This window comes from Gadus morhua, chromosome 1 (assembly GCF_902167405.1).
Source record: "Gadus morhua chromosome 1, gadMor3.0, whole genome shotgun sequence".
NCBI lineage: Eukaryota > Metazoa > Chordata > Actinopteri > Gadiformes > Gadidae > Gadus > Gadus morhua.
The window spans coordinates 18,491,710-18,515,893 of NC_044048.1; the positions used below are offsets into that span (position 1 = coordinate 18,491,710).

The following is a 24,184-nucleotide window of genomic DNA, read 5'->3' on the forward strand; positions in this document are numbered from 1 at the left end:
AATACGGAGACAGAGGAGGCGATGATAGACGTATGGCAAAGTGTTGTCAGAGCGCTACGGCGGCGGCGGCAGCCTGCAGGATCCCGCACCCCACCGCTGGGTGAGAGGAACGTGGGGCCCCGGGGCCCGGGGCGCTCGGCAGGAGCCTCTCTCATGCCGCATGTTCACAGCGGCGGGCCAACAGGGAGGCTGAGGCAGAGATGGTTCAGCCATGAATAGACGCCGCGCAAACAAACAAAAACCAAATAGTTTGTCCTTTCTGTGTCAAATTAGGTTTTTAGGGAACTGTCCAAATGTTCTAACAAAACACACATACACACACAAACACATACACACACAAACAGACATGCACACTCTTTAACACATTCACAAATGTAAATGTGGCCATGCATGTGCCTTCATGAATAAATAGACGATTAGACACACACTCACGCACATAAGCACACACACAGGCTCCGCAGACACACACACACACACACACAATAACACACACACAGAAGCACACACACACTAACACACACAGAAGCGCACACACACTAACACACACAGAAGCACACACACACTAACACACAGAAGCACACAAACACACAAACACAAACATCATACACACAACAGCATAATCACGTGGAAGTGAAGGAAGCGTCTGGGGCAGGCGGTAAGTGGCAGGGGAGGGAGAGTAGGCGATGCCTTTGTCTTATAGAAAATTGGCTGATGGGACAAAGTTGAAGTAATGAAGCCAATGCGCGGCCCTGACAGGGTAAAAGGCCCGGCGGTTTCTATACGTGAGAAGGGAAAAGGGGAGCGCAGACAATGCAGACAAAGCAATGTTTGTTGGAGAAGGAGAAGAAGTAGAAGAAGAAAAAAACAAGGAAAAGGGGCTAAGTGAGCAATGGGAAAAGGGAAAAGAGGCGGAGGCGGGTGGGTTGGTAGAGGAGGAGGAGGAGGAGGAGGAGGAGGAGGAGGGGGAGGAGGAGGAGGGGGAGGGGGAGGAGAATAGTAGTGTTGGAGGAGGTGGAGTTGATGGAGGAGGAGGTGGCGTTGCTGCAGGAGGAGAAGGATAGGGGTGGTGGAGGCGGTTGAGGAGGAGGAGGTGCTTGTGGTGGAGCAGGATAATGTGCTGGTGGAGAATGGAGGAGCTGAAAGTGGAATTGAAGAAGGAGGAGGTGGATGAGAAGGAGTAGGAAGAGGTGTGGTGGAGGAGAAGGAGAAGGAGAGGGTGGTAGAGGAGGCAGAGGAGGTGGGGGGAGGAGGAGGCGGGTGAGGAGGAGTAGGAGGATGGGTTGTGGTGGAGGAGGATGATTGGGTTGGGTAGTGGAGAAGGAGAAGGTGGTGGAGGAGGAGCAAGCGGGGATTGGGGAGGAGGAGGTGGATGAGGAGGAGTAGGAGGATGGGGGGTCATGTAGGAGGAAGAGGAGAAGGGGGGGTTCAGGATGAGTAGGAGGATTGGGACAGTGGAGTCAGAAGGGGAGGAGAGGCTGGAGGAAGAGGAGTTGGGGGACGAGGAGGAGTTGGTTGAGGAGGAGTAGGAGGATGGGTTGGGGTGGAGTAGAAGGAGGAGGATGGGGTTGAGTGGTGGAGAAAGAGGAGGTGGTTGAGGAGGAAGAGGAGGTGGGGGGGGAGGTAGAGGTGGGGGAGGAAGAGACAGAGGAGGAGGATGGCAGGGGTCTACCCTTCCATCCTACTCTTTGTAGAGGGCTGGTATCTCCAGGTCAGCCTCCCCTTCTTCTCAGGGGGGGGGGGGGGCCCTCCTTTCGCCCGAGCGAGCTGCAGTTCCCACAGAAGTGGGTGCGTGCAAAGGGGAGCCGGGCCTTCACACCACACTACACCCCTCTCTGGCGGCTCAGAGCTCTCCCCAAGAGCCCAATACCCCCCAGACCCCCAGGTCCCGGGGCAGAGGTTACACCAACACAGCCAGCCTCTGTGGAGTGTCTGCCCCAACACCAGCCGTTGCCGTGGTGCCACCACGTTACAGCAGAGCACCGTCCCAAATCGGTTCGGAGACGAAGAAGAAAAGAGAGAAAAGTGATTTGCCATGAATGACGTCTTCAGCGCCGCACACTCTCCCTTCCCCTCGCTTCTCGCGGCGGGGCTCAGCGAGTCATGTGTATGCGTGTGTTCTCGCGCCGTCGTCTGAGGGCCTTCTCTCGGCGCTCTGCCCACACACACTCTTCATTTTTCCTTTAATTGTCATTCCCTCCACCACATCCTTCAAATCCTCTTGTGATTCCAGCGTGTGATTCTCTCTTAACGACCGAGGGCTGATGAGACAAAACCACACAAGTGCTCTGCTGTGTGCCTCTTGCTGATAGCCAGGATACGCAAGGACAACGGTTGTCAGACGCAGCCACGCTAAATAAATATGGATCTGAAGAATTTTGCGTTTGCGTTTTTTATTCATTGTTCTCCTTCTTCCCTTCCAGCTTTCTTTCTTCCTCTTTCTCTCTCTACATATCCCCCGACCTCACTACCCACTCTCTTTGTCATTTGTGTATTTTTCAACCAACCCTAACCCTACCACCGAGCTGACAAGCTGTGCTGTCCTGCGTGGATTAATACAGAGAATGGGAGATTGGTAAAGTTTGTACTGGCTGTGGAGGACAACCAAGTTGTCAAGCCTAAAAACAGGTGCATGCATGCTGTCCAACGCTGGTATACTGCGGCTACACTGAAATATGCAATCAGTATTGCACAACATTAAGGAAGGGGGAAAAGTGGTTGTAATTGCAACATGTAAATATTGAGTTTTCCCACAAGTGGAGGAAGACCACCCAGGATGCAAAATAGTCACCCATTCCCTTTCTCCTTTTGCTCTGTCGACAGCCAATGGGATTTCTTTTTGTGTGTTTAACATCACACACCAAAACCTACTTAACTTGTACACAAAACGCAAGTTGGGGTTGTATGCTTTGAATTATTTTCCCTGCCTCTTCTAGAGAAAGAGAAATTAATAAATAAAGAAATTGACTCGGCCAACTGTCATGTCATGTGTGGGTGCCACTTTTCTTGAATTAGATTTTCCGTGTCTGGTCAGTGGTGGTCAATCGGATTTCTCATAAGACAAGTGGGCAACCATTCAGCAAGACAGTAGGCCTATTTGTCCTGCGGTGTCTCTGACTTAGCAAGTACTGAGAGGGCTCCGTGTGTGTTACAGACCGGTGTCAAATACTTGTCTTGGTGGTGACAAATACCCCTGATGCTACCACTACACCCAACTATAGGACTTTCCATTTCAGGGCTAACGTTATTCACATTTGTAGAACAGTTTGTCTCATTGTAGTTTAATATTAAAAGGATTATGATACCAATTACATTTATTTTATATTTCACATGATTAAAATAACAATCTGTTTTGAAAAAAATTGCCAATCTTATAACACTATATTTTAGCATTGTGTGAAGTTGTAATTATGTATGTGTTTTTATAGTTTGAATTTATTTGTTGATAACATTTAAAAAAAAACGGTGACATGAGCAATGTTTTTTAACAAGAAAAACTTTAAACTTACCTTGAGAGGTTTTACTTCCTGAAGCTCGAGCACAAGAGAGCCAGCAGAAAGCGACCAATCCAAGGTGGATCATAGCGTGCACATACATGTTGCTTTAACTGTACTAGGACGCTAATAGTTCACCAGCGGCTACTATGCGACGGAGAGCACGAAAAGCACACGGGGTTGCTCGAGAGAGTGTGCACAAAAAAAGAAGAATCCGTGTTACTCCCGTTAGATATTCGCGGTCCTTTTAGCTTTTCTTGCCTGCTTTTTAAGTTTCAAGTGATCTGTAGGATTTGAAGATGGTCCGTGAAACGTGCAGCAGCCAAGGAACTCTCCTCTGTAGTCATGTTCGACCCCGACCAATGTCAATTCAAGAAAGGCAGTGTGAGAGAGAGGGAGTGGGAGAGAGAGAGAGTGAGAGGGAGAGGGAGTGTGTATGAGAGAGAGAGAGAGAGAGAGAGAGAGAGAGAGAGAGAGAGAGAGAGAGAGAGAGAGAGAGAGAGAGAGAGAGAGAGAGAGAGAGAGAGAGAGAGAGAGAGAGAGAGAGAGAGAGAGAGAGAGAGAGAGAGAGAGAGAGAGAGAGAGAGAGAGAGAGAGAGAGAGAGAGGGGGTCGAGAAAGCTTGAGAGATGGAGTGAAGGGGGAGGAGGGAAGAGGATCCGTGCCGTGTGCGCTCAAGTCTGCCCGTGGTCTTCTGTTGAGTCTCTCTTATTGCCCAATTTTTTAATGCAGGAATTCCCAGTTAAGTGCCGTGTCCAACCAATTAAGTACTGTTGACATTGACGCGGCTTCTCGGGTGTGAGGTGAGGTATTCACCCTCCCCGTAAAAAAACAGGTTCGCAGCCACCTGCGCACCGGCGGAGGGAGTGTGGCACAAACGGTGTCTTTAATGAGGAAATATTTCTTCCGACATTTCACTTCAAATATCTACTTTGATATTATCCTGAACATGAAAATCTAGTTTTTTTGTTGGAGCTATGCCATATAAAAACGACTTCTAGTAGGCTGTCAGATAAGTATATCACAGGTATGGGTTAATGGGAAATGATCAAGATAAGCTATTGTCCATTAGATGAACAGATACGAATATGCCCCTGATAAAGTATACCATGCTATGTTTGCAATATATTGGATGGAATGGATTTGTTTGTGAAAACAGTTTGCCTATCATAAGAAGCTGGTATTTTCTTCTTTTGGAGAAAAACTTGATGACATCGGCTGACATTTGCAAAGTTTGAAAGCAAAAAAAGGAAAAGCTAACTGCAAAGGTTTTGGATTGGTAATGTTGATTGATTTTCTTCCAACTAAGTATCAGAAGCCCTAGGGTCCATCTGTGGGCGTAAAACAATTATATGCTTATTATAGCCAGGAATGCCCCTGCATACACCGCTACTCCTGGCCATTACACCCGGATGCAGCTCCATCATTCCGGGGACAAATTAAAAGCCATAGGTGTGTTTTTTTAATTTATTCTTAATACCATCGGTGTGGGCCTACCAGTCTACCGGGAGAGAAGAATCAGCATGAAAACAGAATTCTGGAGAGCAATTACATTATGTGTCTTCAGGTTTCAGAGACATGCCATAATCATGGGCTCATAATGAGCTCTTCACTGCCCACTGCTGAGCAGCGAGGGCCTGAGGGAGACGCAGACTATGTTTGTACTAAGTTCTTTCTTTCTTTCTTTCTTTCTTTCTTCTTTCTTTCTTCTTTCTTTCTTTCTTTCTTTCTTTCTTTCTTTCTTTCTTTCTTTCTTTCTTTCTTTCTTTCTTTCTTTCTTTCTTTCTTTCTTTCTTTCTTTCTATTTCTCTCACTCAAGCTCTGGAGTGTTTCAACACTCGTACCAAAGATGAATATGAAAGATGCATGTAGACCAAATTTTATTAATGGATCACATTGATGTGTGTGTGTGTGTCTGGGGGTAAGTGTGTGTGTGTGTGTGTGTCTGTGTGTGTCCACTTGCACATCCATGGTGCACCTTCCGTGTGCGTGGGTCCAGAGTATCTCAGCAGACGTTGTTAACCGGGAGCGAGGACAAAAGGATGTCTGTACTTTACAGACAACCGCAACCTGGTCCAGTTTCAGTTGCTGGTTGATCCCTCACCATAGGACTGCATGACACACAACATTACCCCACACATCTGAGGAGGGGGCTTGGAAACTCCCAAATTCCCGGTGAACGTAACCCTCTCCTTTTGGTACCTGCAGATGGAGTTTAAGCCACGGTACTGGTCCGCACGCTTCAGCCCGGCTGCTGACACACGTTGGGTGACATGATGTTTTTCAGCATTAGGCCTGGGAAGACAGCAAGCATCTGCTACCCCTCCCCCACTCCCTCCCTCCTCCTATGGGCCGAATCACCTCAGTTAATCTGATGCGTTGTTGGCTTTCTGTTTGCATTTTGACTCACGGGAAGATTCCCCATTATGATTCTACTGTTTATTTTGATTTAATCAGGAATAATTGGGGTCGAGCATTAAGGCGGATGCAAGATAACTTAATTCAGTGTGTGTGTGTGTGGGGGGGGGGGGTGGTGCAGTAAGTTTATTTGAAGCGGGGCTGGGGCTAGGTGGGAGAACAAATGTGATATGAGTTCATTGAAGTGTTAGGGTTAGGTCGGGAATACAAGTTACAAAGGATAAAGGAATGTTTGGAGTCTTCCAGAGTTTGAACCAAAATACCTTCTTTAAGTTCTTTATAAATGTGGTTTACCTTTGATTGTTTGACGATGCTATGTAGGTTATCTTCCCTCAGAGGGGCTGAGTGACGGAGCGCTGCAACCAAACACCCCTTTGTCACAATGGGCTTAGGCGGAATAAAAACATGCAAATCCCCCGTAAGAATGTGTTGTTGTTATTTTAAAGTCAAGCAGTTCAGTGTAATTAAAATAACAACTGTCAGGGATATGGAAATATCCTGTGTCCCTACTCTCTGGTGTAACCGTGAGCACTTGTACAACCAAATGAGCTCAGAGTCACCGAGGGAGTTTGAGAAAGTCAGAGCACACGGTGGCTCCTAGGGTACGGCTCGAGGCAGCGGATCAGCGGCCCATTGGGCTGTGTGTGAGGAGAGCATCAGGCCACGCTATACGTCCTCCACTCTATTCTGACATGAAGTGGCACACAAGGGAAGCCAGAGCGATGTTTAATTTACAGCACGCAAGTCATAAAAGTAACTCTGAAGAGCCTGGTCACGTTATTATGGGGGATGGGGAGGGGGGGGGTGAGTCTGGATGGAATCACAACCAGCTCTAAGGTTCCTGCATAGATAATCAAACTGAAAAGAGTTTCATATTTTTCTTTCTCTTATTTTTTTAAAGAACGTTTTTATGCAATATGGGTATTACATTTTCTGCAAAGCAGTTAAGCGCAGCCTGTCATGACTCGCTCTACTTTTGATTGAATGCAATGGTTAAATCACTCTGATTTTTATAATTTACAGCGAGGGTAAAACAACTATCACAATGGTATAAATCATAGACGTATAATAACAATAATGTCTGAACCTTTATCACTGCCTGCCACATTTCGAAAAATAACCATTTCCAGAACAGACCCCATCCCTAAAGGAAAAGTCTGGAAACCAGATATTTGAGTCAACAAAAGTGACTGACTTTGTTTCCTCTCTCCGTGTACTTCCCCATATTGCTGTGTTTGTGTTTATGCCTCGGCAGCAGCAGATGCTGTGTTGCTAATTCGCGGTGCGACGTGCGATGGATAGCATTGTACAGGAAGGGGACGTCTGTGATAGGTCGGGATCGTACCGTACGAGCATGCTAATGAATGGAATAGATAGGAGCCCCACGGAGCGCCTAATGCTCTCCTCCAGATGGCATCGCGTCTCCACTCCTCATTTACCTACCTCCTCGGCGATACCTACAGCCCAGGTCCTGCCTCCCCTCCAGATAAGTTACAGTGTCCAAAACACGAACCCTCTGAACCCGGCTGGCCGTCAGAGTCTTTATTTGGTCAGGGTGGGGGTTGAGGCAGAACACCACCACAGGCCTAGCAGGGAGGACGGTGGTGGGCTCGAGGGCGGTGGGGGTGAGGGGGGCGGGGGAGGGGGGGTGTTGCTCCACGGCCACGGCCAGCGCTGCAGGTAGCCCAGGTGGATCGGTGGTCGGGGACGACTGTGGTCTGAGCGCTTTGGGTACAGCGCTGACCAGCGTCTGGGGCTCGGCGGGCAAGAGATCTGAAGCCAGAGAGAGAGGGAGAGAGAGAGATAGAGAGAGAGGGATGGGGGAGGGAGGAGCAGGGAGGGGGGGGGGGGCAGCAGCAATCGACACAAGGGAAAAGGAGAGGAAATGAGAATAGAAAAAAGTCTTGAATCCAGCAAGAGAGAAAGAAAGATAAAACACACTTGACTGAAGCAAACACTTTAGTTCAACTCGTGTTAAATGATGAGTGTCTGAAGGATAAAACTCAACCACCAGGGCTGAATATACAAAGGCTTCTTTCAATTTGGTCTGTGTAGAGCCAAGACATTCAAATGTTTTGAGCAAAAGTGTTTGCTGGCGGGAAAAAGAGTGCAGGTTTAAAGAATGGTTGAAAAGTAAAAGATAATATCAAGTAAACGAGGGTGAGCTCAGAGGCCTCAGACCTAACCTTGTAGATTACTATTACAGTAGTAGCCATCCATTCACATTTTTTTTATCTGGCCACTGCTGGGGGAGATCCGCACCACACACACCATCTACTGTAACCTTATTGGTCAGATTCTTATGGCTCCTCTGCTCTCCGTCCAGTTGGTCCTCAAGGTCGTGCTGCGGTCCTTCTGTCGTAGCCTCACCCTCTTAATATCTATGCTTTGATTGTCCTCCGCCTTACTAGCAATTCACAATGGATAAAAAAGAGCCCATCAAAGAGGAAATCTCTCCGGTGCCACCAGGTTCATGTCCCGCACACGTCGACCTCTTAACCGCTCAGCCTGCGGGCGATATCAGATGAACCACGCTCTCACTCTAATGAGCTCTATCCCCTGCAACGTGCTGTCCTATGGTGGCATACTTTCATGTGACGGGCAAAGAGTTTGCCAGGGTTTCCAGTGTTGTTAGAGCACGTTACTTCTGCATCTGTGAGGGAGATGAGATACGGATGTGGCATGGATCCTGTGCGGGTGTGTGCGCGCGTTTGGATGCGTGAGCATGAGTGCGTACGTGGGCCTGTGTGTGTGTGTGTGTGACTTTGTGTGTGCGCTTGCATGTGTGAGTATGTGACTGTGTGCATGGGCCTGTATGTGTGTGTGCTCATGCGTGTGTGTGTGTGTGTGCGCGCTTGCATGCGTGAGTACGTTTGTGTGTGCATGTCCTTTTGTGTGTGTCGGTGCCTGTAGGGGGTAAGGCAAGCCCTCTGACTGTCTTGTGCACCTCTGTGTACGTGTGTGTTCCAGACAGCCAGGTGGAGGAGGAGATTAGATGATTCTTGTAGACATCGGTCTGCTTCCAATCCACCCCCACCTGGGGAGCACAGTTTGCTCCGTCTCCAACATGTCCTTCGCTGGCAGGAAGACTTCCCTTCAGCAGAGGCATTCGTTGTTCAACTTGAGACTGCACCACCGAATAACATCATCCTACAAACGTGGATTAAGAGGGCACACCGTATCTGGCTGTAGAAATGTGATGCACACACACACACACACACACACACACACACACACACACACACACACACACACACACACACACACACACACACACACACACACACACACACACACACACACACACACACACAATACACTTACACACCCACAGACTTTTACAGGCGTGAGGTAATACTAGTATTTAAACCACAAGTTCAAAGTGGCCCTCTGCTGGGCGGTCTCTCCACTGATCTCCCTCCATGCTGACGATCATCTTGTATCTGTTAGGCAGGACGAGGGCCTGGTCTAGTCTGGCCTGCTGCCAGGGCTCCCCACAGCGCCCAGGAGGGGCACAGGGAGGTGAAAGGAGGAGAATCAGGAGGGCTGTGGTTCACAGGGGATGTCCCATGGCATCATTGTCTAGCCCAAGGCGGTCGACGGCGTCGGCAGCTACGCCCACGAGACTAAGCTCTACCGGCTGGCAGCCAGCACGGAGGAATGAAGACGCAAAGTTAGAGATAATAATGATGATGATGATGATGGTGAAGAGAGGAAGATTAAAGTGCACTCATTCATATTGTTTACGGATGGCCACAAAGGGGTTGTGCAAAATTGCAGAGAAGGAGATAATAAGGATGATAATGTTGGATAAAAGGATAAAGAATGGTTTGAGATTAAGTCTGAAGTGTGCACATTCATCTTGTTTGCGATAAGGAATGCGATAAGATTGTTGAACGTTGCAGAACAGAAAACAAGACAAGCAAATAAAACCAAACCCTGCTCTTTTGCTCACATTACAATATCATTATTTAATGGAAAGAACTTTCAAAGTGCAGCTCTCAAATCTGCTTAAGTCTCAGAGTCACTCTGGGTCAGGTCCAGTCCAAACTCACTGTATACAAATGTAGTTATTTGTATCTAGTTAAAAGAGTACGACCTTAAGGAGACAGCAAAGGCCTACGCGTTTTATCCTTTCTGCTGCATTTGAAAGATCTACTGTCCTCGGTTTAACATCTGGCTGTTGAGTGGAACTAATGTAATTTGTTAATTAACTACAATAAATAAATAACGCCACGAAAATGAGAGCTGAAAATTTGGTGAAAACAATGTGGAGTGTAACGTGTGGAGTGTAATATTACTCATTAATTCAACTCTTTCATTGCGTTATCACCAGAGAAAGACATTTTGAAACATAATAATAGTTCTTTTCATTGGCATAAAATAGGCCAACTCAATGGGCTATGGGGAACAATTGGCCTTCACAATTTGCCATTCTTGAACGTTTGAAGTACATCATTTAGTTTCTTTGTGAGTCTTATCAACTGTAGCCCATTGCTCAAAACATAACTGAATGACAAAAGACAAATGCAATGGCCTATTAAGAAAAGTTAATCGTGGTTGTTGCAGCACAGTTGCCAAACTATGGGGGAGTTTAAAAAGTAAAGGCCAATGCTATTTATCATTTTTCTTTATGTAAAGCAGGAAAAATAATAAAGGCTTACAATACACATTAACAAACTCAGATTGTTTTTGAAACCTCTGTCACAGCAGGGTAATCCGTCGTAAAAAACGACTTATGACTGGAGAGCCAAAGGGAAGAAACTAACCATGAATCTCCACCGCCACCTAGCGGTCACCGTGTCCATAGAACCATACTTTTTCAGTAAGGATGCCATTGATAGATAATTAATATGTTTAATAGCTAAGCCTTTTTGTGTCTTGGCAGTAAATGGTATAGGCAACCAGGTTTACATTATAATATGTTTACATTAAAAAACCTGTTGTTGAAACACTTCAACCTGATCTTCTCTGTGTGGGGTAGAATCTTACCAATGATTGCAAAAAAAAAAGCCTGCAAGTTTGCTGTCTTTGTCCACAATACATGGGCTAAGATCCAGTCTGTGTTCTGCTGCTGCTGACACTGAATCAGCAGGGCTGAATGCCTTGGAGGAGAAAAGTGAAAGTGACAGGTGTCACTGTGCCCTCAGTTTCAGCGGAGGAGGAAAGTGAAGGCCTAGACTAGAGAGTTTACATAGCAGCATGTCAAACTGGAGTAGCGCTCCGAGGTCTGCTGGCTCAATGATGCCTAACAGGTGTTTACTTCCCTGTTGCTTTTGCACATATTCAGGGTTCAAGAGGACATATATCAGACTCTTAGAAAAGCAGGTAGATGCTGTTGAACTTGAGCGTATGTCAGGTATAAAGAAGCCTTTTTTAAAAAAACAAAAAAACAGACTTGTGCATTAAATATTAATCCAATCTATATAAGTCAGGCCAAATTTTCCCCTGATTCATCTATATTTATACATCGTGTTTAATAATTATGATATATTTTCTGACAATATAATGTCAACATAAAAACCAACAGGGATTTCGTAATGTTCTGCAACGAGCAAAATTATCTCCCCCTCTTCATAAAGAGGAATTGTTGCATGTTTGCTAGTGAGTCACTACTATTAAACGTGTTGGATGGGAAATGATCTACTATGGGTGTGTTCCAGAAGACGCCCAACGAAAGCCTGTCTGATGTTGAAAAGGACACTTATTTCCACATGTATACATTGGCATGGCCTCAGTCATTCCACACATCCCAAAGCGACCGCACCCGGATGATGCACCCACGTTCGATGACACGATGTGTCCCCTTTGTCTTGTATCATGGACTCTATGTGCTTTAACAATGGTAGTAAACAATGTGTTGCATCTGAACTGGAACTTCCTTCATACTTAACTGCGCAGAACAAACTGAAGAGCAGGAACAACAAGAGGAATCTCCCCTGGTGTGTGAAGCAGACATTCCACCCCAGAGGTGCACCACACGCACACTTTGTTATTCTGTCAGCTCACAAGTGTACATCTCATGCACACTGCATTGCACACAGGCTGAAAAACGAGCTGGAGGAAACAGGTTCCTCCAGTTGTGCTCCAGCGTTACATCAGATAAAGGTGCTGAGGCTGCAGTCCAGACCAGTGGCACCTATGGATGTACTTCCCATCACACAGCGACATCAGATATCTCATACTTCCATGAGTGTGTGTGTGTGTGTGTGTGTGTGTGTGTGTGTGTGTGTGTGTGTGTGTGTGTAAAGCCTGGATTAGGACTTCTGGAATATTAAGAAACAAACTCAAAAGCAGCATAATGTTGTCGCATTAATTATAGTTCATTACAATTTAACTAACACAGAGGAGTATAACTAAATGAAAAACAGAACTGTTGTACTGTGTTATGAGAAACACATTTTACATACACTTTACATATCACGTCCTATTCCCGGACGTGTCGGATGAGGTTGATGTTATCGTTCCCTAAATACAACCTATTTTTTTTTAAACATGACTTTGGAGAGAGGAAAAGCGCTGCACTGTGAGAGGAGCCAGCTAACAAGGTAGTGAGGTTTAACACGTGCGTCATTGCTGAGAGCACACTAACCACATGTTTCAGATTCTTATCCCGCTACAGGGCCTATATAGAGTTAATAGTTGAACCAGTGTATGTGCATGGACTTTTTCGTGCACTTTCATCTCTAGAGAGGAAAGGAACACACCTGACACTCACAAGAAACATTGTTGACTTCACATGTTTTTTTGAGTAGGGGCTAACCGGGTTTTTTATAGGAAGTATTTTAAAGAGTGAAACGATTGATTTAGTAATTACGCCAGAACTTGAATTTAGAATATTATATAAATGATATGTTTAAAAACTCTTGAGCATTTTATTAATATTTGAAGTGCAATGCATTACTTTTCAATATAAATAAGAAATCAGTGTCTGAAATCCTTCATTGCGTCCCTCCATATCCAACATTCATCGTCTAGCTTACATTTACTGCAGTTACATTTAGCTCATGCTTCATCTAAAGTGACTTTCAAGTGAGTGTTGATTGTCCCCTTATCTTACAATGCATCATAAAAGTCATGCAAACCCACTTATTTTACAAACCAAAATCAGAAGAAGGTTGTAGGTAGGGCCAAAAATAACAGATAGCCCACTTATGAAAGAAGCACAAAGGGCATTGACATGATAAATAACAAAAAAAACAAAGTTGCATTGGACCAGATATAAGCTACTATGTATATAGTAGCTTATATCTGGTATAAGCTACTAAGCTACTACTGTATAAGCCAATTCTTCTGGACCTGTGTGTCTATATATATATATATATATATATATATATATATATATATATATATATATATATATATATATATATATATATATATATATATAGTACAGAGCTCCAGAAGAAGTTGGATGCATTTGAATTGATAAAAATGTAAAAAAAAATGCCCTTGCTTCTATTCTAAGAAAAATAAAACAAGAGAAATCAAGTAACCATGATAGTACGGTTACACTTGAAAAGACCATTTAACACAACAATAAAGTTACACGACACAGCAGAGACTGTACATCTGCTTTGCTCACCTAGCCAATCACCATCTGAGGTCCTTCGAATGGGGCAGAGAGCCCAGAACAAAAGACGGTAAAATGGGTCCAGGCGGCGGCTAGTCCTTCAGTAGACCAAGCTTCTTGAGGGCATGGCGTCGGCCCTCGTCGTTTTCCGCGCGGGGGCAGATGACCACGCTGACCCCGTGGTAGCGAGGCACTCCCGTGGACTCTCCAGCGTTCTGCGAGACAGGGGCGACCGGGGTGGACCTCCTGGTGCTAGCATCCTTAGCGTTGGGCGCTAACGCCTCCACCTTGACATGAGAAAAGTCCTTCCCGGAGCCCAGAGAGGCGGGGCGGGGGCGGCCGTTACGCAGCACGCCGAGGCTTGGCTTGAGGCTACTCAAGCCTGTTCCCGAGTGTGCAAGGGTGGCAGATTTGACACCGGTGTTAACGGTGGGCGCTGAGATAATGATCTTAGCGGGAGATGCTTCCTGGCTGTGATATAGGGACGGTGGTTCACCGGTGTCACTGAAAGCAGAAGGAACTGGGAGAATATCTTTGGCCAGAGCTGCCGGCGTCAAAGCCGCGTTGGCCTGTGTGGAAACCTCGGCCCAGGGAGGGGGCACTGGGACGGTGGAAACGGTAGGCGATGGCGTTCGAATCGAAGGTGATGGGGGAGTTTGCCGAGCTGCTGGAGACAAGGGGGCAGCCCAAGACCTCCTGGAGTGGGAACTAGTAGGCAGACTCAGGCGTGGATCTAAGTCTGCGTCTTCGGCTTTGAGGAGACCAAGCTTTCTGAGCGCTTCCATGCGGATCTTCTGGCCTTCCGACAGCATCCTGTCACTGGCAGGTGGGGAGAAGTTACTATCGGCAAAAGGCTTCTGGGACTTGAAGATGATGTTTGAAGGAAGTTTCTTGGGCTTTGGGGCCACAGCAGGTGGGCTCTTGGGCTCAAGATGTTCAGGGAGAAGGTTGGCTGTGGTAACCGTCTGGGAGTGGGGTGCACTGGGAGTCTCAGGCACTTCTGCCACAGCCAGGTGGGGGACCGGTGGATGGACGACATCGGAGCTCACAGGAGCTCTCTTGCTGGAGGCTCTCTTACGGAGCTCCTCCACATCGACGTGCTGTCTTCTGACAGGCGTCTCCACGGATACGGTAGGATCCGGGCGCTCCTCTGGTTGTGGCTCAGGCCCTGATTGTGGTTCAGGCTCTGGTTGTGGCTCAGGCCCTGATTGTGGTTCAGCCTCTGGTTGTGGCTCAGGCCCGGATTGTGGTTCAGGCTCTAGTTGTGGCTCTGGCCCTGATTGTGGTTCAGGCTCTGGTTGTGGCTCAGGCCCTGATTGTGGTTCAGGCTCTGGTTGTGGCTCAGGCCCTGATTGTTGTTCAGGCTCTGGTTGTGGCTCTGGCCCTGGTTGTGGCTGTGGCCATGATTGTGGCTCAGGCCCTGGTTCATCCATGAAGTCAGACGGAGGGGGGATCAAAATCAGCTCAGTCTCAGGCTGAGGGCTGGACTGATTGGGCTCAAGCTTAGTGTCCGAGGGGGCACACAGGTCACAGTTCCCATCTGCCGCTGAAGCTAACATCTGTGCTTGCGGAGCCAATGAGTCGGTTGCGGAGTCAATTCCTTGTACCTCACAGTGTAACTTAGATGTTTCCAATTCTCCTGTTTCTGTTTCCAACGGAGTGTTTGAGTTGTTTGACACCTCAGGGGTTTTAGGTTCATGGACGTCTGCCGGGGCCATCTGTGGGAGGTTCCCAAAACCGTTGGACAGGGGAAGGGTTGTGGGCACCCCATGATGGACAGGTCTGCCCTGGTCCCTTTCAGAGTCTAAAACAACAAAGCATTAAGTTAGTGTTTCATTTTGCCGGCATATAAAATGAAAGTATCAGCGAAGTTGATCACATATAAATGAGTTGCAGAGTTAACCATAATACCTTCTCCGCTCTGATCCGCAGCTTTTGAGGGGTGGACGGCTATAGCTGCAGCCTGATGGGAAGTTTCTGGCTCGTCATTGGACAGTCCACTGTCTTCATCCACGTCCAGAGAGTCAATTGTTTCCTCCAGATACATAAGACACTCCCTCTCCGCGGCAGACAGGTGCTGCAGACTGTCCACACTCTGTCTCCCCAAAAGACAAAACATGACTAGTTAGGGAGAGGTGGACTGGAACAGTTCCTACACTGATACAGGAACACTACAAAGGCCAAATTATTATAAAAGCCCACTTTAAACCATTTGGGGCTATATTGTTGCCAAGGTTAGGCCTGAGAAATGGGTCAAGCTCTCCTTGCCAGCAATGGCAACTCACTGCAGTCACTGTGAGGCTGACTGCAGCATGGGAAATTTAAAAAACTTCACATGGACATCGACTCTTCATTTCAAAAACATATCCATCAGGTCTCATTAAGAGACACACATATCTACTTTAAGCTTCCACTACAGTTTATATTGAATACATTTTACTATGTTTAACACATATTGAGGGTAACAGTTTTTCAAATTGCATGTACATTTCTGGAAGATAAATAAACTAAATCCAAAATAGTGAATATGACTGTCATAATGCACATCAATTGTTAATTTCTTAACAGTTGACGTGTCAGCAGTAGATTAATCTAAATATCAATCATTTTTGGGGCAGTAAGGTTGCTAAACCCTCTAGTGTGCTGACCATATATGCATTTGCCTTGTAGTGAACAGGGTTCGATCCCACCAGTGGTCCAATGCCACAAGTTGTTCCCTCTCTTCTTAAATGTTTCACTGTTCAGCAACACTCACAAAGCCAGAGTTGGTGCTGATCACGCTGTCACAGCTTCCAGCGCTGTCCATATTACTGCTGGAAGGTTCTGGGGCAACGCTGCCGGGCCACGTGTCACTCTTAGGCATCGCACAGAGAGAAAACGATTAGGGCAGGCCCCGGAGCTCCAGGGGCCTCTTGTCTAAATATCACCACTAAGTGCAAAACAGACCATCAACCTATGACAAAAACGACAACACAGAACTGGAATCAATTTCATTGCACCTCAGTGTCTGACAACAAAACAAGTTATTATGTAAATAGTAAAAAGAAACACACAAAACACCTGTTGCCTCACTATTCATTGTGTAGGGACAGGCATTTGGCTATCATGTCACGCATCATGGACCGTAACATTTGATACTGGGTGTAACCTTTCAGTACAACACTGCTCGCTTGTTGTGCGGTCACAAACGCATGCCTGTGGGGGCCCAGCGCAGAGCGCAGCCCCGTGCAGAGCGTGGCCCCCTCCCCGGGCGGGACAGTGGGAGAGCCATGGGCTAACACGAGATACCTGTTCCCTTCCGCCCTCAAACCCTGCACTCTCCCTTTCAAGGTCCCGGGACGCCTCGCTATGTATCACGTTTTGTAGGCGTTGTTGTATAAACACGGGTCACACCTCTGCTCATTCCCATCACAGAATACTTTACAACCTGTTGTATTGCTTATTCATCATAACCTGTCTGGAACCACGCATTAAGCTGACCTTTTTATTGAATAGACTTGCGTACTACTGGAAATAGCTAAATTATAGTGTAGTTGTACACAGCTTTTTTGAAATGTAGTCCCTCTCATGTTGATTTGGATGCCTATTATGATATTGCACCTTTATGTAAAGCATGCTGGGCCAAACAAATGCTGTGGTGACATCTCACATAATCAGAGATGTACGTCCCTCTGTGAAATCATCATCAATCAATCAAGTAAGATATCTGTTTAATGTACATAACAATCCACATATATGTAAATAAACCTATACCTAAACCTATAGCCTACATTTTATCAATTGACCCCATCATCGGCTATAACCGATGATGTAATGCTTTCTTTAACAACATTACCCATGGATTCCAGAAAACAACTAAATCATGTGGGCCTGTTGACATGTAGACACTGACGCCTTAAAGGTGGCCTGTCCTGATGATTTGATCATCCACATCGGACTTTGTTAGGACAACAACAGCAACGACAGCACTTTCCACGGAACGCCCTATTACGATGTCAATAGTCGCGTTCATTACTCTGTCTGTAGCCTACTCTGTGAGTTTAGCCTGTGGGACGTGTTCAGCCAACACCTTCCCAGGGCTGCTCCATCCATCGCTCACACAGGATTTAATGGCCACAGGAATGTTCCTTTGCCTGCTTCGATCGCTTTTTGTTTTAGTATTTTATATATTTAGCTCCATCAACTCAATGTATCGTCGCCGGTCAGCTCAAGGTCCGATAATAAGGTAAATGTAGGGTAAGGTCCAATGGAGCAAATCCTACAACGAGTATGGATCCTACGCATTATTCACTTTGGGAACATCTGTGAGTACTATAACCAGGTCAATAATTAGTGTGTAGGCATATCCAAAAGCGGGTTTAATAATTAACAGTAAACAAAGAGTACCGCGGAACACGTAAGGCAATCTTTCTAGAGAGCAGATACGCAGCAATAGCCTATTCATAGGCTATTTAGCTGGACATTATCTTCAATGGCTGGCTACCAGTCAACAGATCATGCACAAAGATTTGAATTCATTTATTAATTTCAATCATCCAGCTTCTTATCTCACGGCGTTTAACACACAAATTAAATAAAGTAATTATAACAGGCCTAAGGCAATCTCCATCTAGATATCGCACACACGCACACGCACACACACACACACACACACACACACACACACACACACACACACACACACACACACTCGATCCGTCCTACATGGTGGTCGACAGAAGCGCTGCTCAAATGTATAAATAACAGATAAAGAACTCACCATGGAGAGTTGACTTAAGTTAACGCCACATCGGATAAAACGTAGACATCAGGTCGCGTAGTCCATTGAGATCCGAATAAGCACCTGTCTCTGCTGTCATGTCCTGCCCTTATTTAAATGAAGGGGCGGGGCCCAGGTGGTCGATCCCAGCCAGGTGAGCAAATTACCATACCAAGAGCGTCTCAGCCAATCAGAGAACATTTGATCACCCACTTCCTAAACCACCCGCGGTTTCTCAGTGGCAAGGCCCATCTGTAGCCTATTCAAAATATAAAAAATAATAATAATAATATAAACTAAAGAATATCAAATGAATGTCATATTGAAATCTCTCTATAAGGACTCATCTCTTTATAAGGACATCCATTCTTTAAATAATAATAGATTGTATTACAGTACAATTAAGATATTTGGATACCTCTTCATTGCTCTCTCACAGTATAGTGCAGTAACACACACAAAAGAACCAAACAGGGCGGCACCGCAAAAACAACCAAATAAAACGCTAAGGTCCTCTTTGCTAAACCTGTTCTATGTTGGGCTGACAATGACTTTGACTAACTCAAATCAATTTGTTTACGACTGTTCATCTCCAGTGCATACACACTCACAACGCCAAGCCAAGAAAAAGGAGTATGGTGTCAGGGCCAGCTACATAGGAAAACGTAGGTGTGAGAATATAGACATACTGTATGATCAATGACACGGTCCCAGTCGGCCTACACTCAGCAGGATCAATCACAACGAATGCATGGAACTACATCTTAAGAGCGTTTAGTCTTCAGGCTCAGGCTACCTTATCATTTATCATCAATCTTTGTTAGTTGTAGCTATGTGTACAAGCCGCTATCGCAGCCTGGCCTGGGTCCAACAGCCAGTTTAATGAGACAAAAGGGCTTGTATCCGCTTCCCAGAGTTGTACCATACCATTGTCGTTTGTGTGACCCGGTGCTGTGACTAGGACCGGGGCTACAGGGCCTGCCTCCGGGCCTGCATGGGCCATTGCTTGTACGTAAATATCTAATATTTAGCAAATGACAAAAGACAAAATGATCATCGGCATCATTCAGATTTCGCCATTTATTAGTCGTACACTTATGAAAAATAATAACCATAAAAAAAAGACCCAAGATTATTTACAATCTTCTCTTATGTGTATTTATGTATACATACATGTATATATACACATATTTATGCATACATATATATATATATACATACATACACTAATATAATAATGTATACATATATATACATACATATATATATATATACACATACACAGATCCATATATATACATACACATACATATATACACACACACATAAATATATATATACACAGATATATATACATATATATATGTAGATATATTTATGTCAGGTCCCTCCTCTGAGTCATTATTCCTAGTCTTTTTTTTAATCACAGGCTTTTTATTAATGATATGTAGAACCGTGTAGTCCTTTTTCTCTCTCTTGACAAACATGTCAAAAAATACATACATACATACATACATACATACATATATATAGATATCTATAAAAGAAAAATCATTCAAGTATCAAAATACAAACTGCTAGAACCATATGCACAACGTCATTCTCCTCGTAACCATCGTCATTATTATTATTTTCATCATCATTATTATTAATATCTGATTAGTCCCTATTCTAAATCCTTAGCGATGTGCAAAAGCTTATTGGGGACCCTATACGGGGGGAGGGGCTGAAGACGCCCACGTACACACCGAGCAGCAGCAGACAATGTACCAGAGAATCACATCTACAACCGTTCCATCCTAACGACCTGATTTACCTTTAGGTACCCATATACACACAGCTGATCAAATAGTGCCGCTACCAGTCCACACACTGAGGCAGATGGGAGACGCATGCAGTGCCTCCATTGTTCTGCAGCTAAAAAGAAACAAAACAGAGTCTAAAGGAGGTACCAGGCTGCACGGCAGGTTTGATGAATCAAATGGGTTCAGATGCAGTAAACAAAAGGGCTGGCGGGGGGGAGAAGTTATCGCCAATCCTTCCTGACCCAGTTCCCAGCCTCAGGAAGGATCCTCGTCTGACACAGACAGCTAAAAACAAAATGAATTAAAAATGATGCCCGCTGTCATTAAAAACCAGTTAGTACCGTAGTATTGTGTTTCACCCTCTCGTAGCTGCTTATTAGAAGGCCAGACGACGAGTTGGCAGTTAGGATGAGCTACAACAGTTGGACATGTCGTTCATACGAAGAGACAGGTGTACCTCCGAGTTTAGCCTCTCACATTTCAGTGTTAGTTTTTTAACTGTTCCCTTAAAACAAACCAAAATAACCAGCGTGGACAAAAGAATAATAGAAAAGGACAAGCCTCTGCTGCGTTTGCTTGTTCGTTTTTTCCCAACACAGAGACTTTCGGACCAATACCTTACTTTAAGGAGTAAACATGAGCTAAAATAGGAGAGCCGAAAGACAAAAGAACGACAGAGTATATAGGGCTGCTCGACCAAGAGCCACCATTGCTCATGGAATGGATATTTAAGTTAGTTTGATACGAGAAACATGGATGACACTCTGATAGACCCCTAAAGAGACCCAATGAAGCACAGTTCAAGTCAGTGGGTGAAGGGCCCGTGAGAGGGCCCCTCCTCCCAGGTGCGTTTCCTTGACCCCTCCTGGCTCATGCTGTGGTTTGGAGGCATGGCCCACAAGACGATGTTGCGATCGGCTGCAGGGAAAGTGGGTCACTTTTCCATTTGAAACACCCTACCCACAATGCACTGTGGCGCACCCCTGTCTTCTTACACTGGCTGGTAGTTTGGCCAAGGTGTTTAGCTAAAAAGGAAGGGGGGGGGGGGGAACATGTACACAAAGCAGTAGGGTTAAAACAAAAACAAACCGTGGAAAAACACAGACTTACACAGTACACGTTATTGAGGGGTTTTCCAGGTGATGATTCACTGTCTTTTTTTAACCAAGTAGAATATTAACTTCAGATCATAGAAAAAAAAAAAAAAACGGTATTGGCAACAGAATCAACACAATAAGGCATTTCTCATGGTTAAGTAAAATAAGAAAGGACAGAAGAAGAATAAAGATGGAAGCATTTCGAAATATTTCAGGGAAAAAAGTGCTTAGATTGTTGTACACTCTAGAAACAAATACGAATTAAACACAAAAAGGATGCGTGTTCAAGTTATGGTACGGCCTGGTTAGACGGCCAGAGAAAGGCATGCAGTCTTAGACGGTTTTGGCAACACAGGTTTGGAAATGGTTTACAACATGCACTCGTCTGCTCTCTCTCTCTCCCCCTTTATCTCTCTCTCCCCCAGTGTGAGTCTCCGTGTTGTCCTGTCGCATCTCATCACTCCACAGCATTGGGCCCAGCGGGCGATTCCCTGCACCTCCATCACAGTGTTAGCAATGTGTCCTCTTTGGAAGTGCAACCTCAGAACTTGGGCGTATTCTGAACGAGAGCAGCCCCTCTCCCTCTCCAGATACCGTCTTCTACCGAGCCTTGTCTGCCCCACACTTCTAGAGGTCACCGCAGCCAAAATGGCTGCCAAATGGACGTCCAAATGATGCATAGAGGAGGAAAGACGAAAAGAGGAGGCGTTTCACCCCGGTTTTTGACCAAGGAAACATGCCCTCCCAGGACCAGGCTGGACCAGTTCATCATAGACACGGATCTCAATGCCATTTGCTTTCTCAACACTGGAGTGGGGGGTCGAAAGAAGGCCAGAAGGAACGGAACAAGGAAACCAAATCCTTCAGAGCTGTCGTCGCCTATTGGAAGCAGGAGGAGTGCTACGAAGAAGAACACGGAATCAAACGGTAAGGAAACAAGAGAAACGTAAAACACACTCAACAGAGGGAGGAAATCAAAATATGAAGAATATATATTCTATGGAAAGGGTGGAAGCCGGGGCAGAGTAGAGGCGCGGGGCGAAGAGAGGGGAGTCGGGGGTTAGTGCATGCTAACCAGCAGAGGACAGTTATTGCCATTAGCGGAGGAGTCACACTGGGAAGGTGCGGCGGCGTAGCGCCTCAAGCGGTGAGCAACAGGGGGGGAAGAAAATCCAGTTACGGGTGAGACCGGGTGTGGGCTAGCGCAGGGGGGACAAGGTGGGATCTTTCTCTCTTGGCGGGGTCCAGCAGGGGTGGTGGCAGCGGTGGCATTGGACAGTGTGAGGACAAGAGGAAGGCGGGGGGAGGGCAGGGTGGTGGTTAAGGTTGGGGTGAGTGACAGGTGAGGACAAGTGTTCCAGCCCGCAGGGAAAAGGAGCGGAGTCACAGTGAAAGGCACACAGGAGGAGGAGGAGGAGGAGGAGGAGGAGGAGGAGGAGGAGGAGGAGGGGAGGGAGGAGGAGGGGAGAGGAGGAGGAGGAGGGGGAGTTGGTCGAAGGTGGCCCGCAGGGTTTTAAAGGTTAGGAGGGGGAAAGGGTCCCTCAGAAGATGGTGGTCTCGTACTTAGTGCTGATAGTGCGTTTGGCGTCCTTGGGGTCCACCAGCCAGGTGGCGCTGCCCTGGGACTGGCCGTCCGTCTCCCGCTCCACCCCGTCCCCCTTTGGGCACAGAGACAGAGGGACAGGTTAAAGACATGCCGTACTGTAATACACATCCATAACGCCACACGTGATGAACTTATAGTTCAAATTGAGCAGAGGCTTAGTCACACATGCACTTTGTACTCGGCACATTATATTCCTTTTATTTGAAATGGACGAGTGAACGAGTCTTGGGAGTAAACAGTCAAGAGGAATATCGTTAAACTCAGAATGGTGACATGCCTGGTAAGTTAGAATCAAGTTTAACTTGTTTTACTCGAGTGTCCTTTAAATCAGCTTGTGCGTGACAACCTGACACTGGTTTTACTGGATCGAGTTAGTGAGTGGTTGGAATAAGTTCAAATTTCTCTGCATAGACTCAAGAACTGTCTCATAACTAACTTTGACTCGCTTTTTTAAAAGCATATAGTGTAGGTAAAAGCACCCCAAAAATGATGTTAACACAAGCACATGAATTTAACGTAAAATGGCGTTCAGATGAAGTCAAAGAAGAGAACCCAGGTCGCATTATGAAAACGAAAGGATATATAACAAAAAAAGATCCCGCCACTAGAGGGGGTGTTGAGAGTCTACTCATTTGTATGAGTGGACTCACGACAACCCCTAGTGGTGAAATTTATTTCGTATAAGAAGTGCCCCTGCCATATAAGACCAAGCCCATTCAAACAAGCTATCCCCTTTTGGCATTAACAACACCAGTGTAGGGAGAAAGTGAGAGAGCGGGGGGGGGGGGGGGGGGGGGGAAATAAGGTAAATACGAAGCGACCCGGGTGCAAGCAGGTGAATAGATCAGCACCTGGGAGTCAGGCAGTGGTGGTAAGGAGGGGCGAAGGGGGGTGCAGGTGTAACAGACACAGCAACGACTGTCCAGAGGTGGAGAGTCCTGGTGGGGGTGGAGGAGGAGGAAGAGGAGGAAGAGGACACCACGACAGACATAGATAAGATGCAGGGAGTGAGCAGAGAAAAGACAACAGAATGACAACAAGTCTAGAGACGTGAAGGGCTGAAAATGCAGACACCGGTTGGAGGAACATTGTGTAGAAAAGCAGCTTGGAGGGATGGAAAGGAAGACAGGATGACAGGATGACAGGATGACAGGATGACTGGATGACTGGAAGACAGGAAGACAGGAAGACAGGCAGACAGACAGACAGACAGACAGACAGACAGACAGACAGACAGACAGACAGACAGACAGACAGACAGACAGACAGACAGGATGGAAGGACTAGGAGGAAAGAGACGGTCGAGTGATTTTCTAAACAGATCCAGCCCAGCTGAATCTTTTGCAAGAAAGGCGTCAAAAATCCCGGTAATCTGATTATATTTGGAGTTATGATCTAGTTTCTCTGCTCTCCTGACGATTTAGAGATAATAGCTT

At 46.1% G+C, this 24,184-nt stretch overlaps 3 protein-coding genes across 13 annotated transcripts in view; all 3 read right to left on the reverse strand.

Annotated features, from left to right (window-relative positions):
• scube3 (signal peptide, CUB domain, EGF-like 3) overlaps positions 1-3,900 on the reverse strand; it is a 63,676-nt gene extending 59,776 nt beyond the window's left edge. For both annotated transcript variants that reach the window (XM_030359539.1, XM_030359531.1), the window contains exon 1: positions 3,507-3,900. In XM_030359539.1, the coding sequence (XP_030215399.1) occupies positions 3,507-3,594 (88 nt within the window). In that variant the 5' untranslated portion in view covers positions 3,595-3,900. The remainder of the gene's footprint in view (positions 1-3,506) is intronic.
• Positions 3,901-13,270: 9,370 nt separating this feature from the next.
• On the reverse strand, positions 13,271-18,519 carry LOC115547696 (specifically androgen-regulated gene protein). Of its 3 annotated transcripts, none has more exons than XM_030362124.1 (4): positions 18,241-18,514; positions 16,237-16,434; positions 15,393-15,576; positions 13,272-15,285 (listed from the first exon to the last, which is right to left on the reverse strand). In XM_030362124.1, the coding sequence occupies exons 2-4, from the start codon at positions 16,342-16,344 to the stop codon at positions 13,574-13,576; spliced, it is 2,004 nt and encodes a 667-aa protein (XP_030217984.1). In that variant the 5' UTR covers positions 16,345-16,434; positions 18,241-18,514; the 3' UTR covers positions 13,272-13,573. The 3 variants fall into 3 exon arrangements, with proteins under 3 accessions (XP_030218000.1, XP_030217984.1, XP_030217991.1); XM_030362131.1 differs by having other exon boundaries at positions 13,273-15,285; positions 16,237-16,335; positions 18,241-18,511; XM_030362140.1 differs by lacking the exon at positions 16,237-16,434 and having other exon boundaries at positions 13,271-15,285; positions 18,241-18,519.
• Positions 18,520-19,290: 771 nt separating this feature from the next.
• The window catches only part of anks1aa (ankyrin repeat and sterile alpha motif domain containing 1Aa), a 63,734-nt gene continuing 58,840 nt past the window's right edge, over positions 19,291-24,184 (reverse strand). For 5 of the 8 annotated variants that reach the window (XM_030362069.1, XM_030362050.1, XM_030362095.1 and 2 more), the window contains 3 exons: positions 23,600-23,686; positions 22,706-22,800; positions 21,077-22,042 (listed from right to left, as the gene is read on the reverse strand). In XM_030362069.1, the coding sequence (XP_030217929.1) occupies positions 22,006-22,042; positions 22,706-22,800; positions 23,600-23,686 (219 nt within the window). In that variant the 3' untranslated portion in view covers positions 21,077-22,005. The other 3 variants (XM_030362078.1, XM_030362111.1, XM_030362102.1) reach the window with 3 other exon arrangements.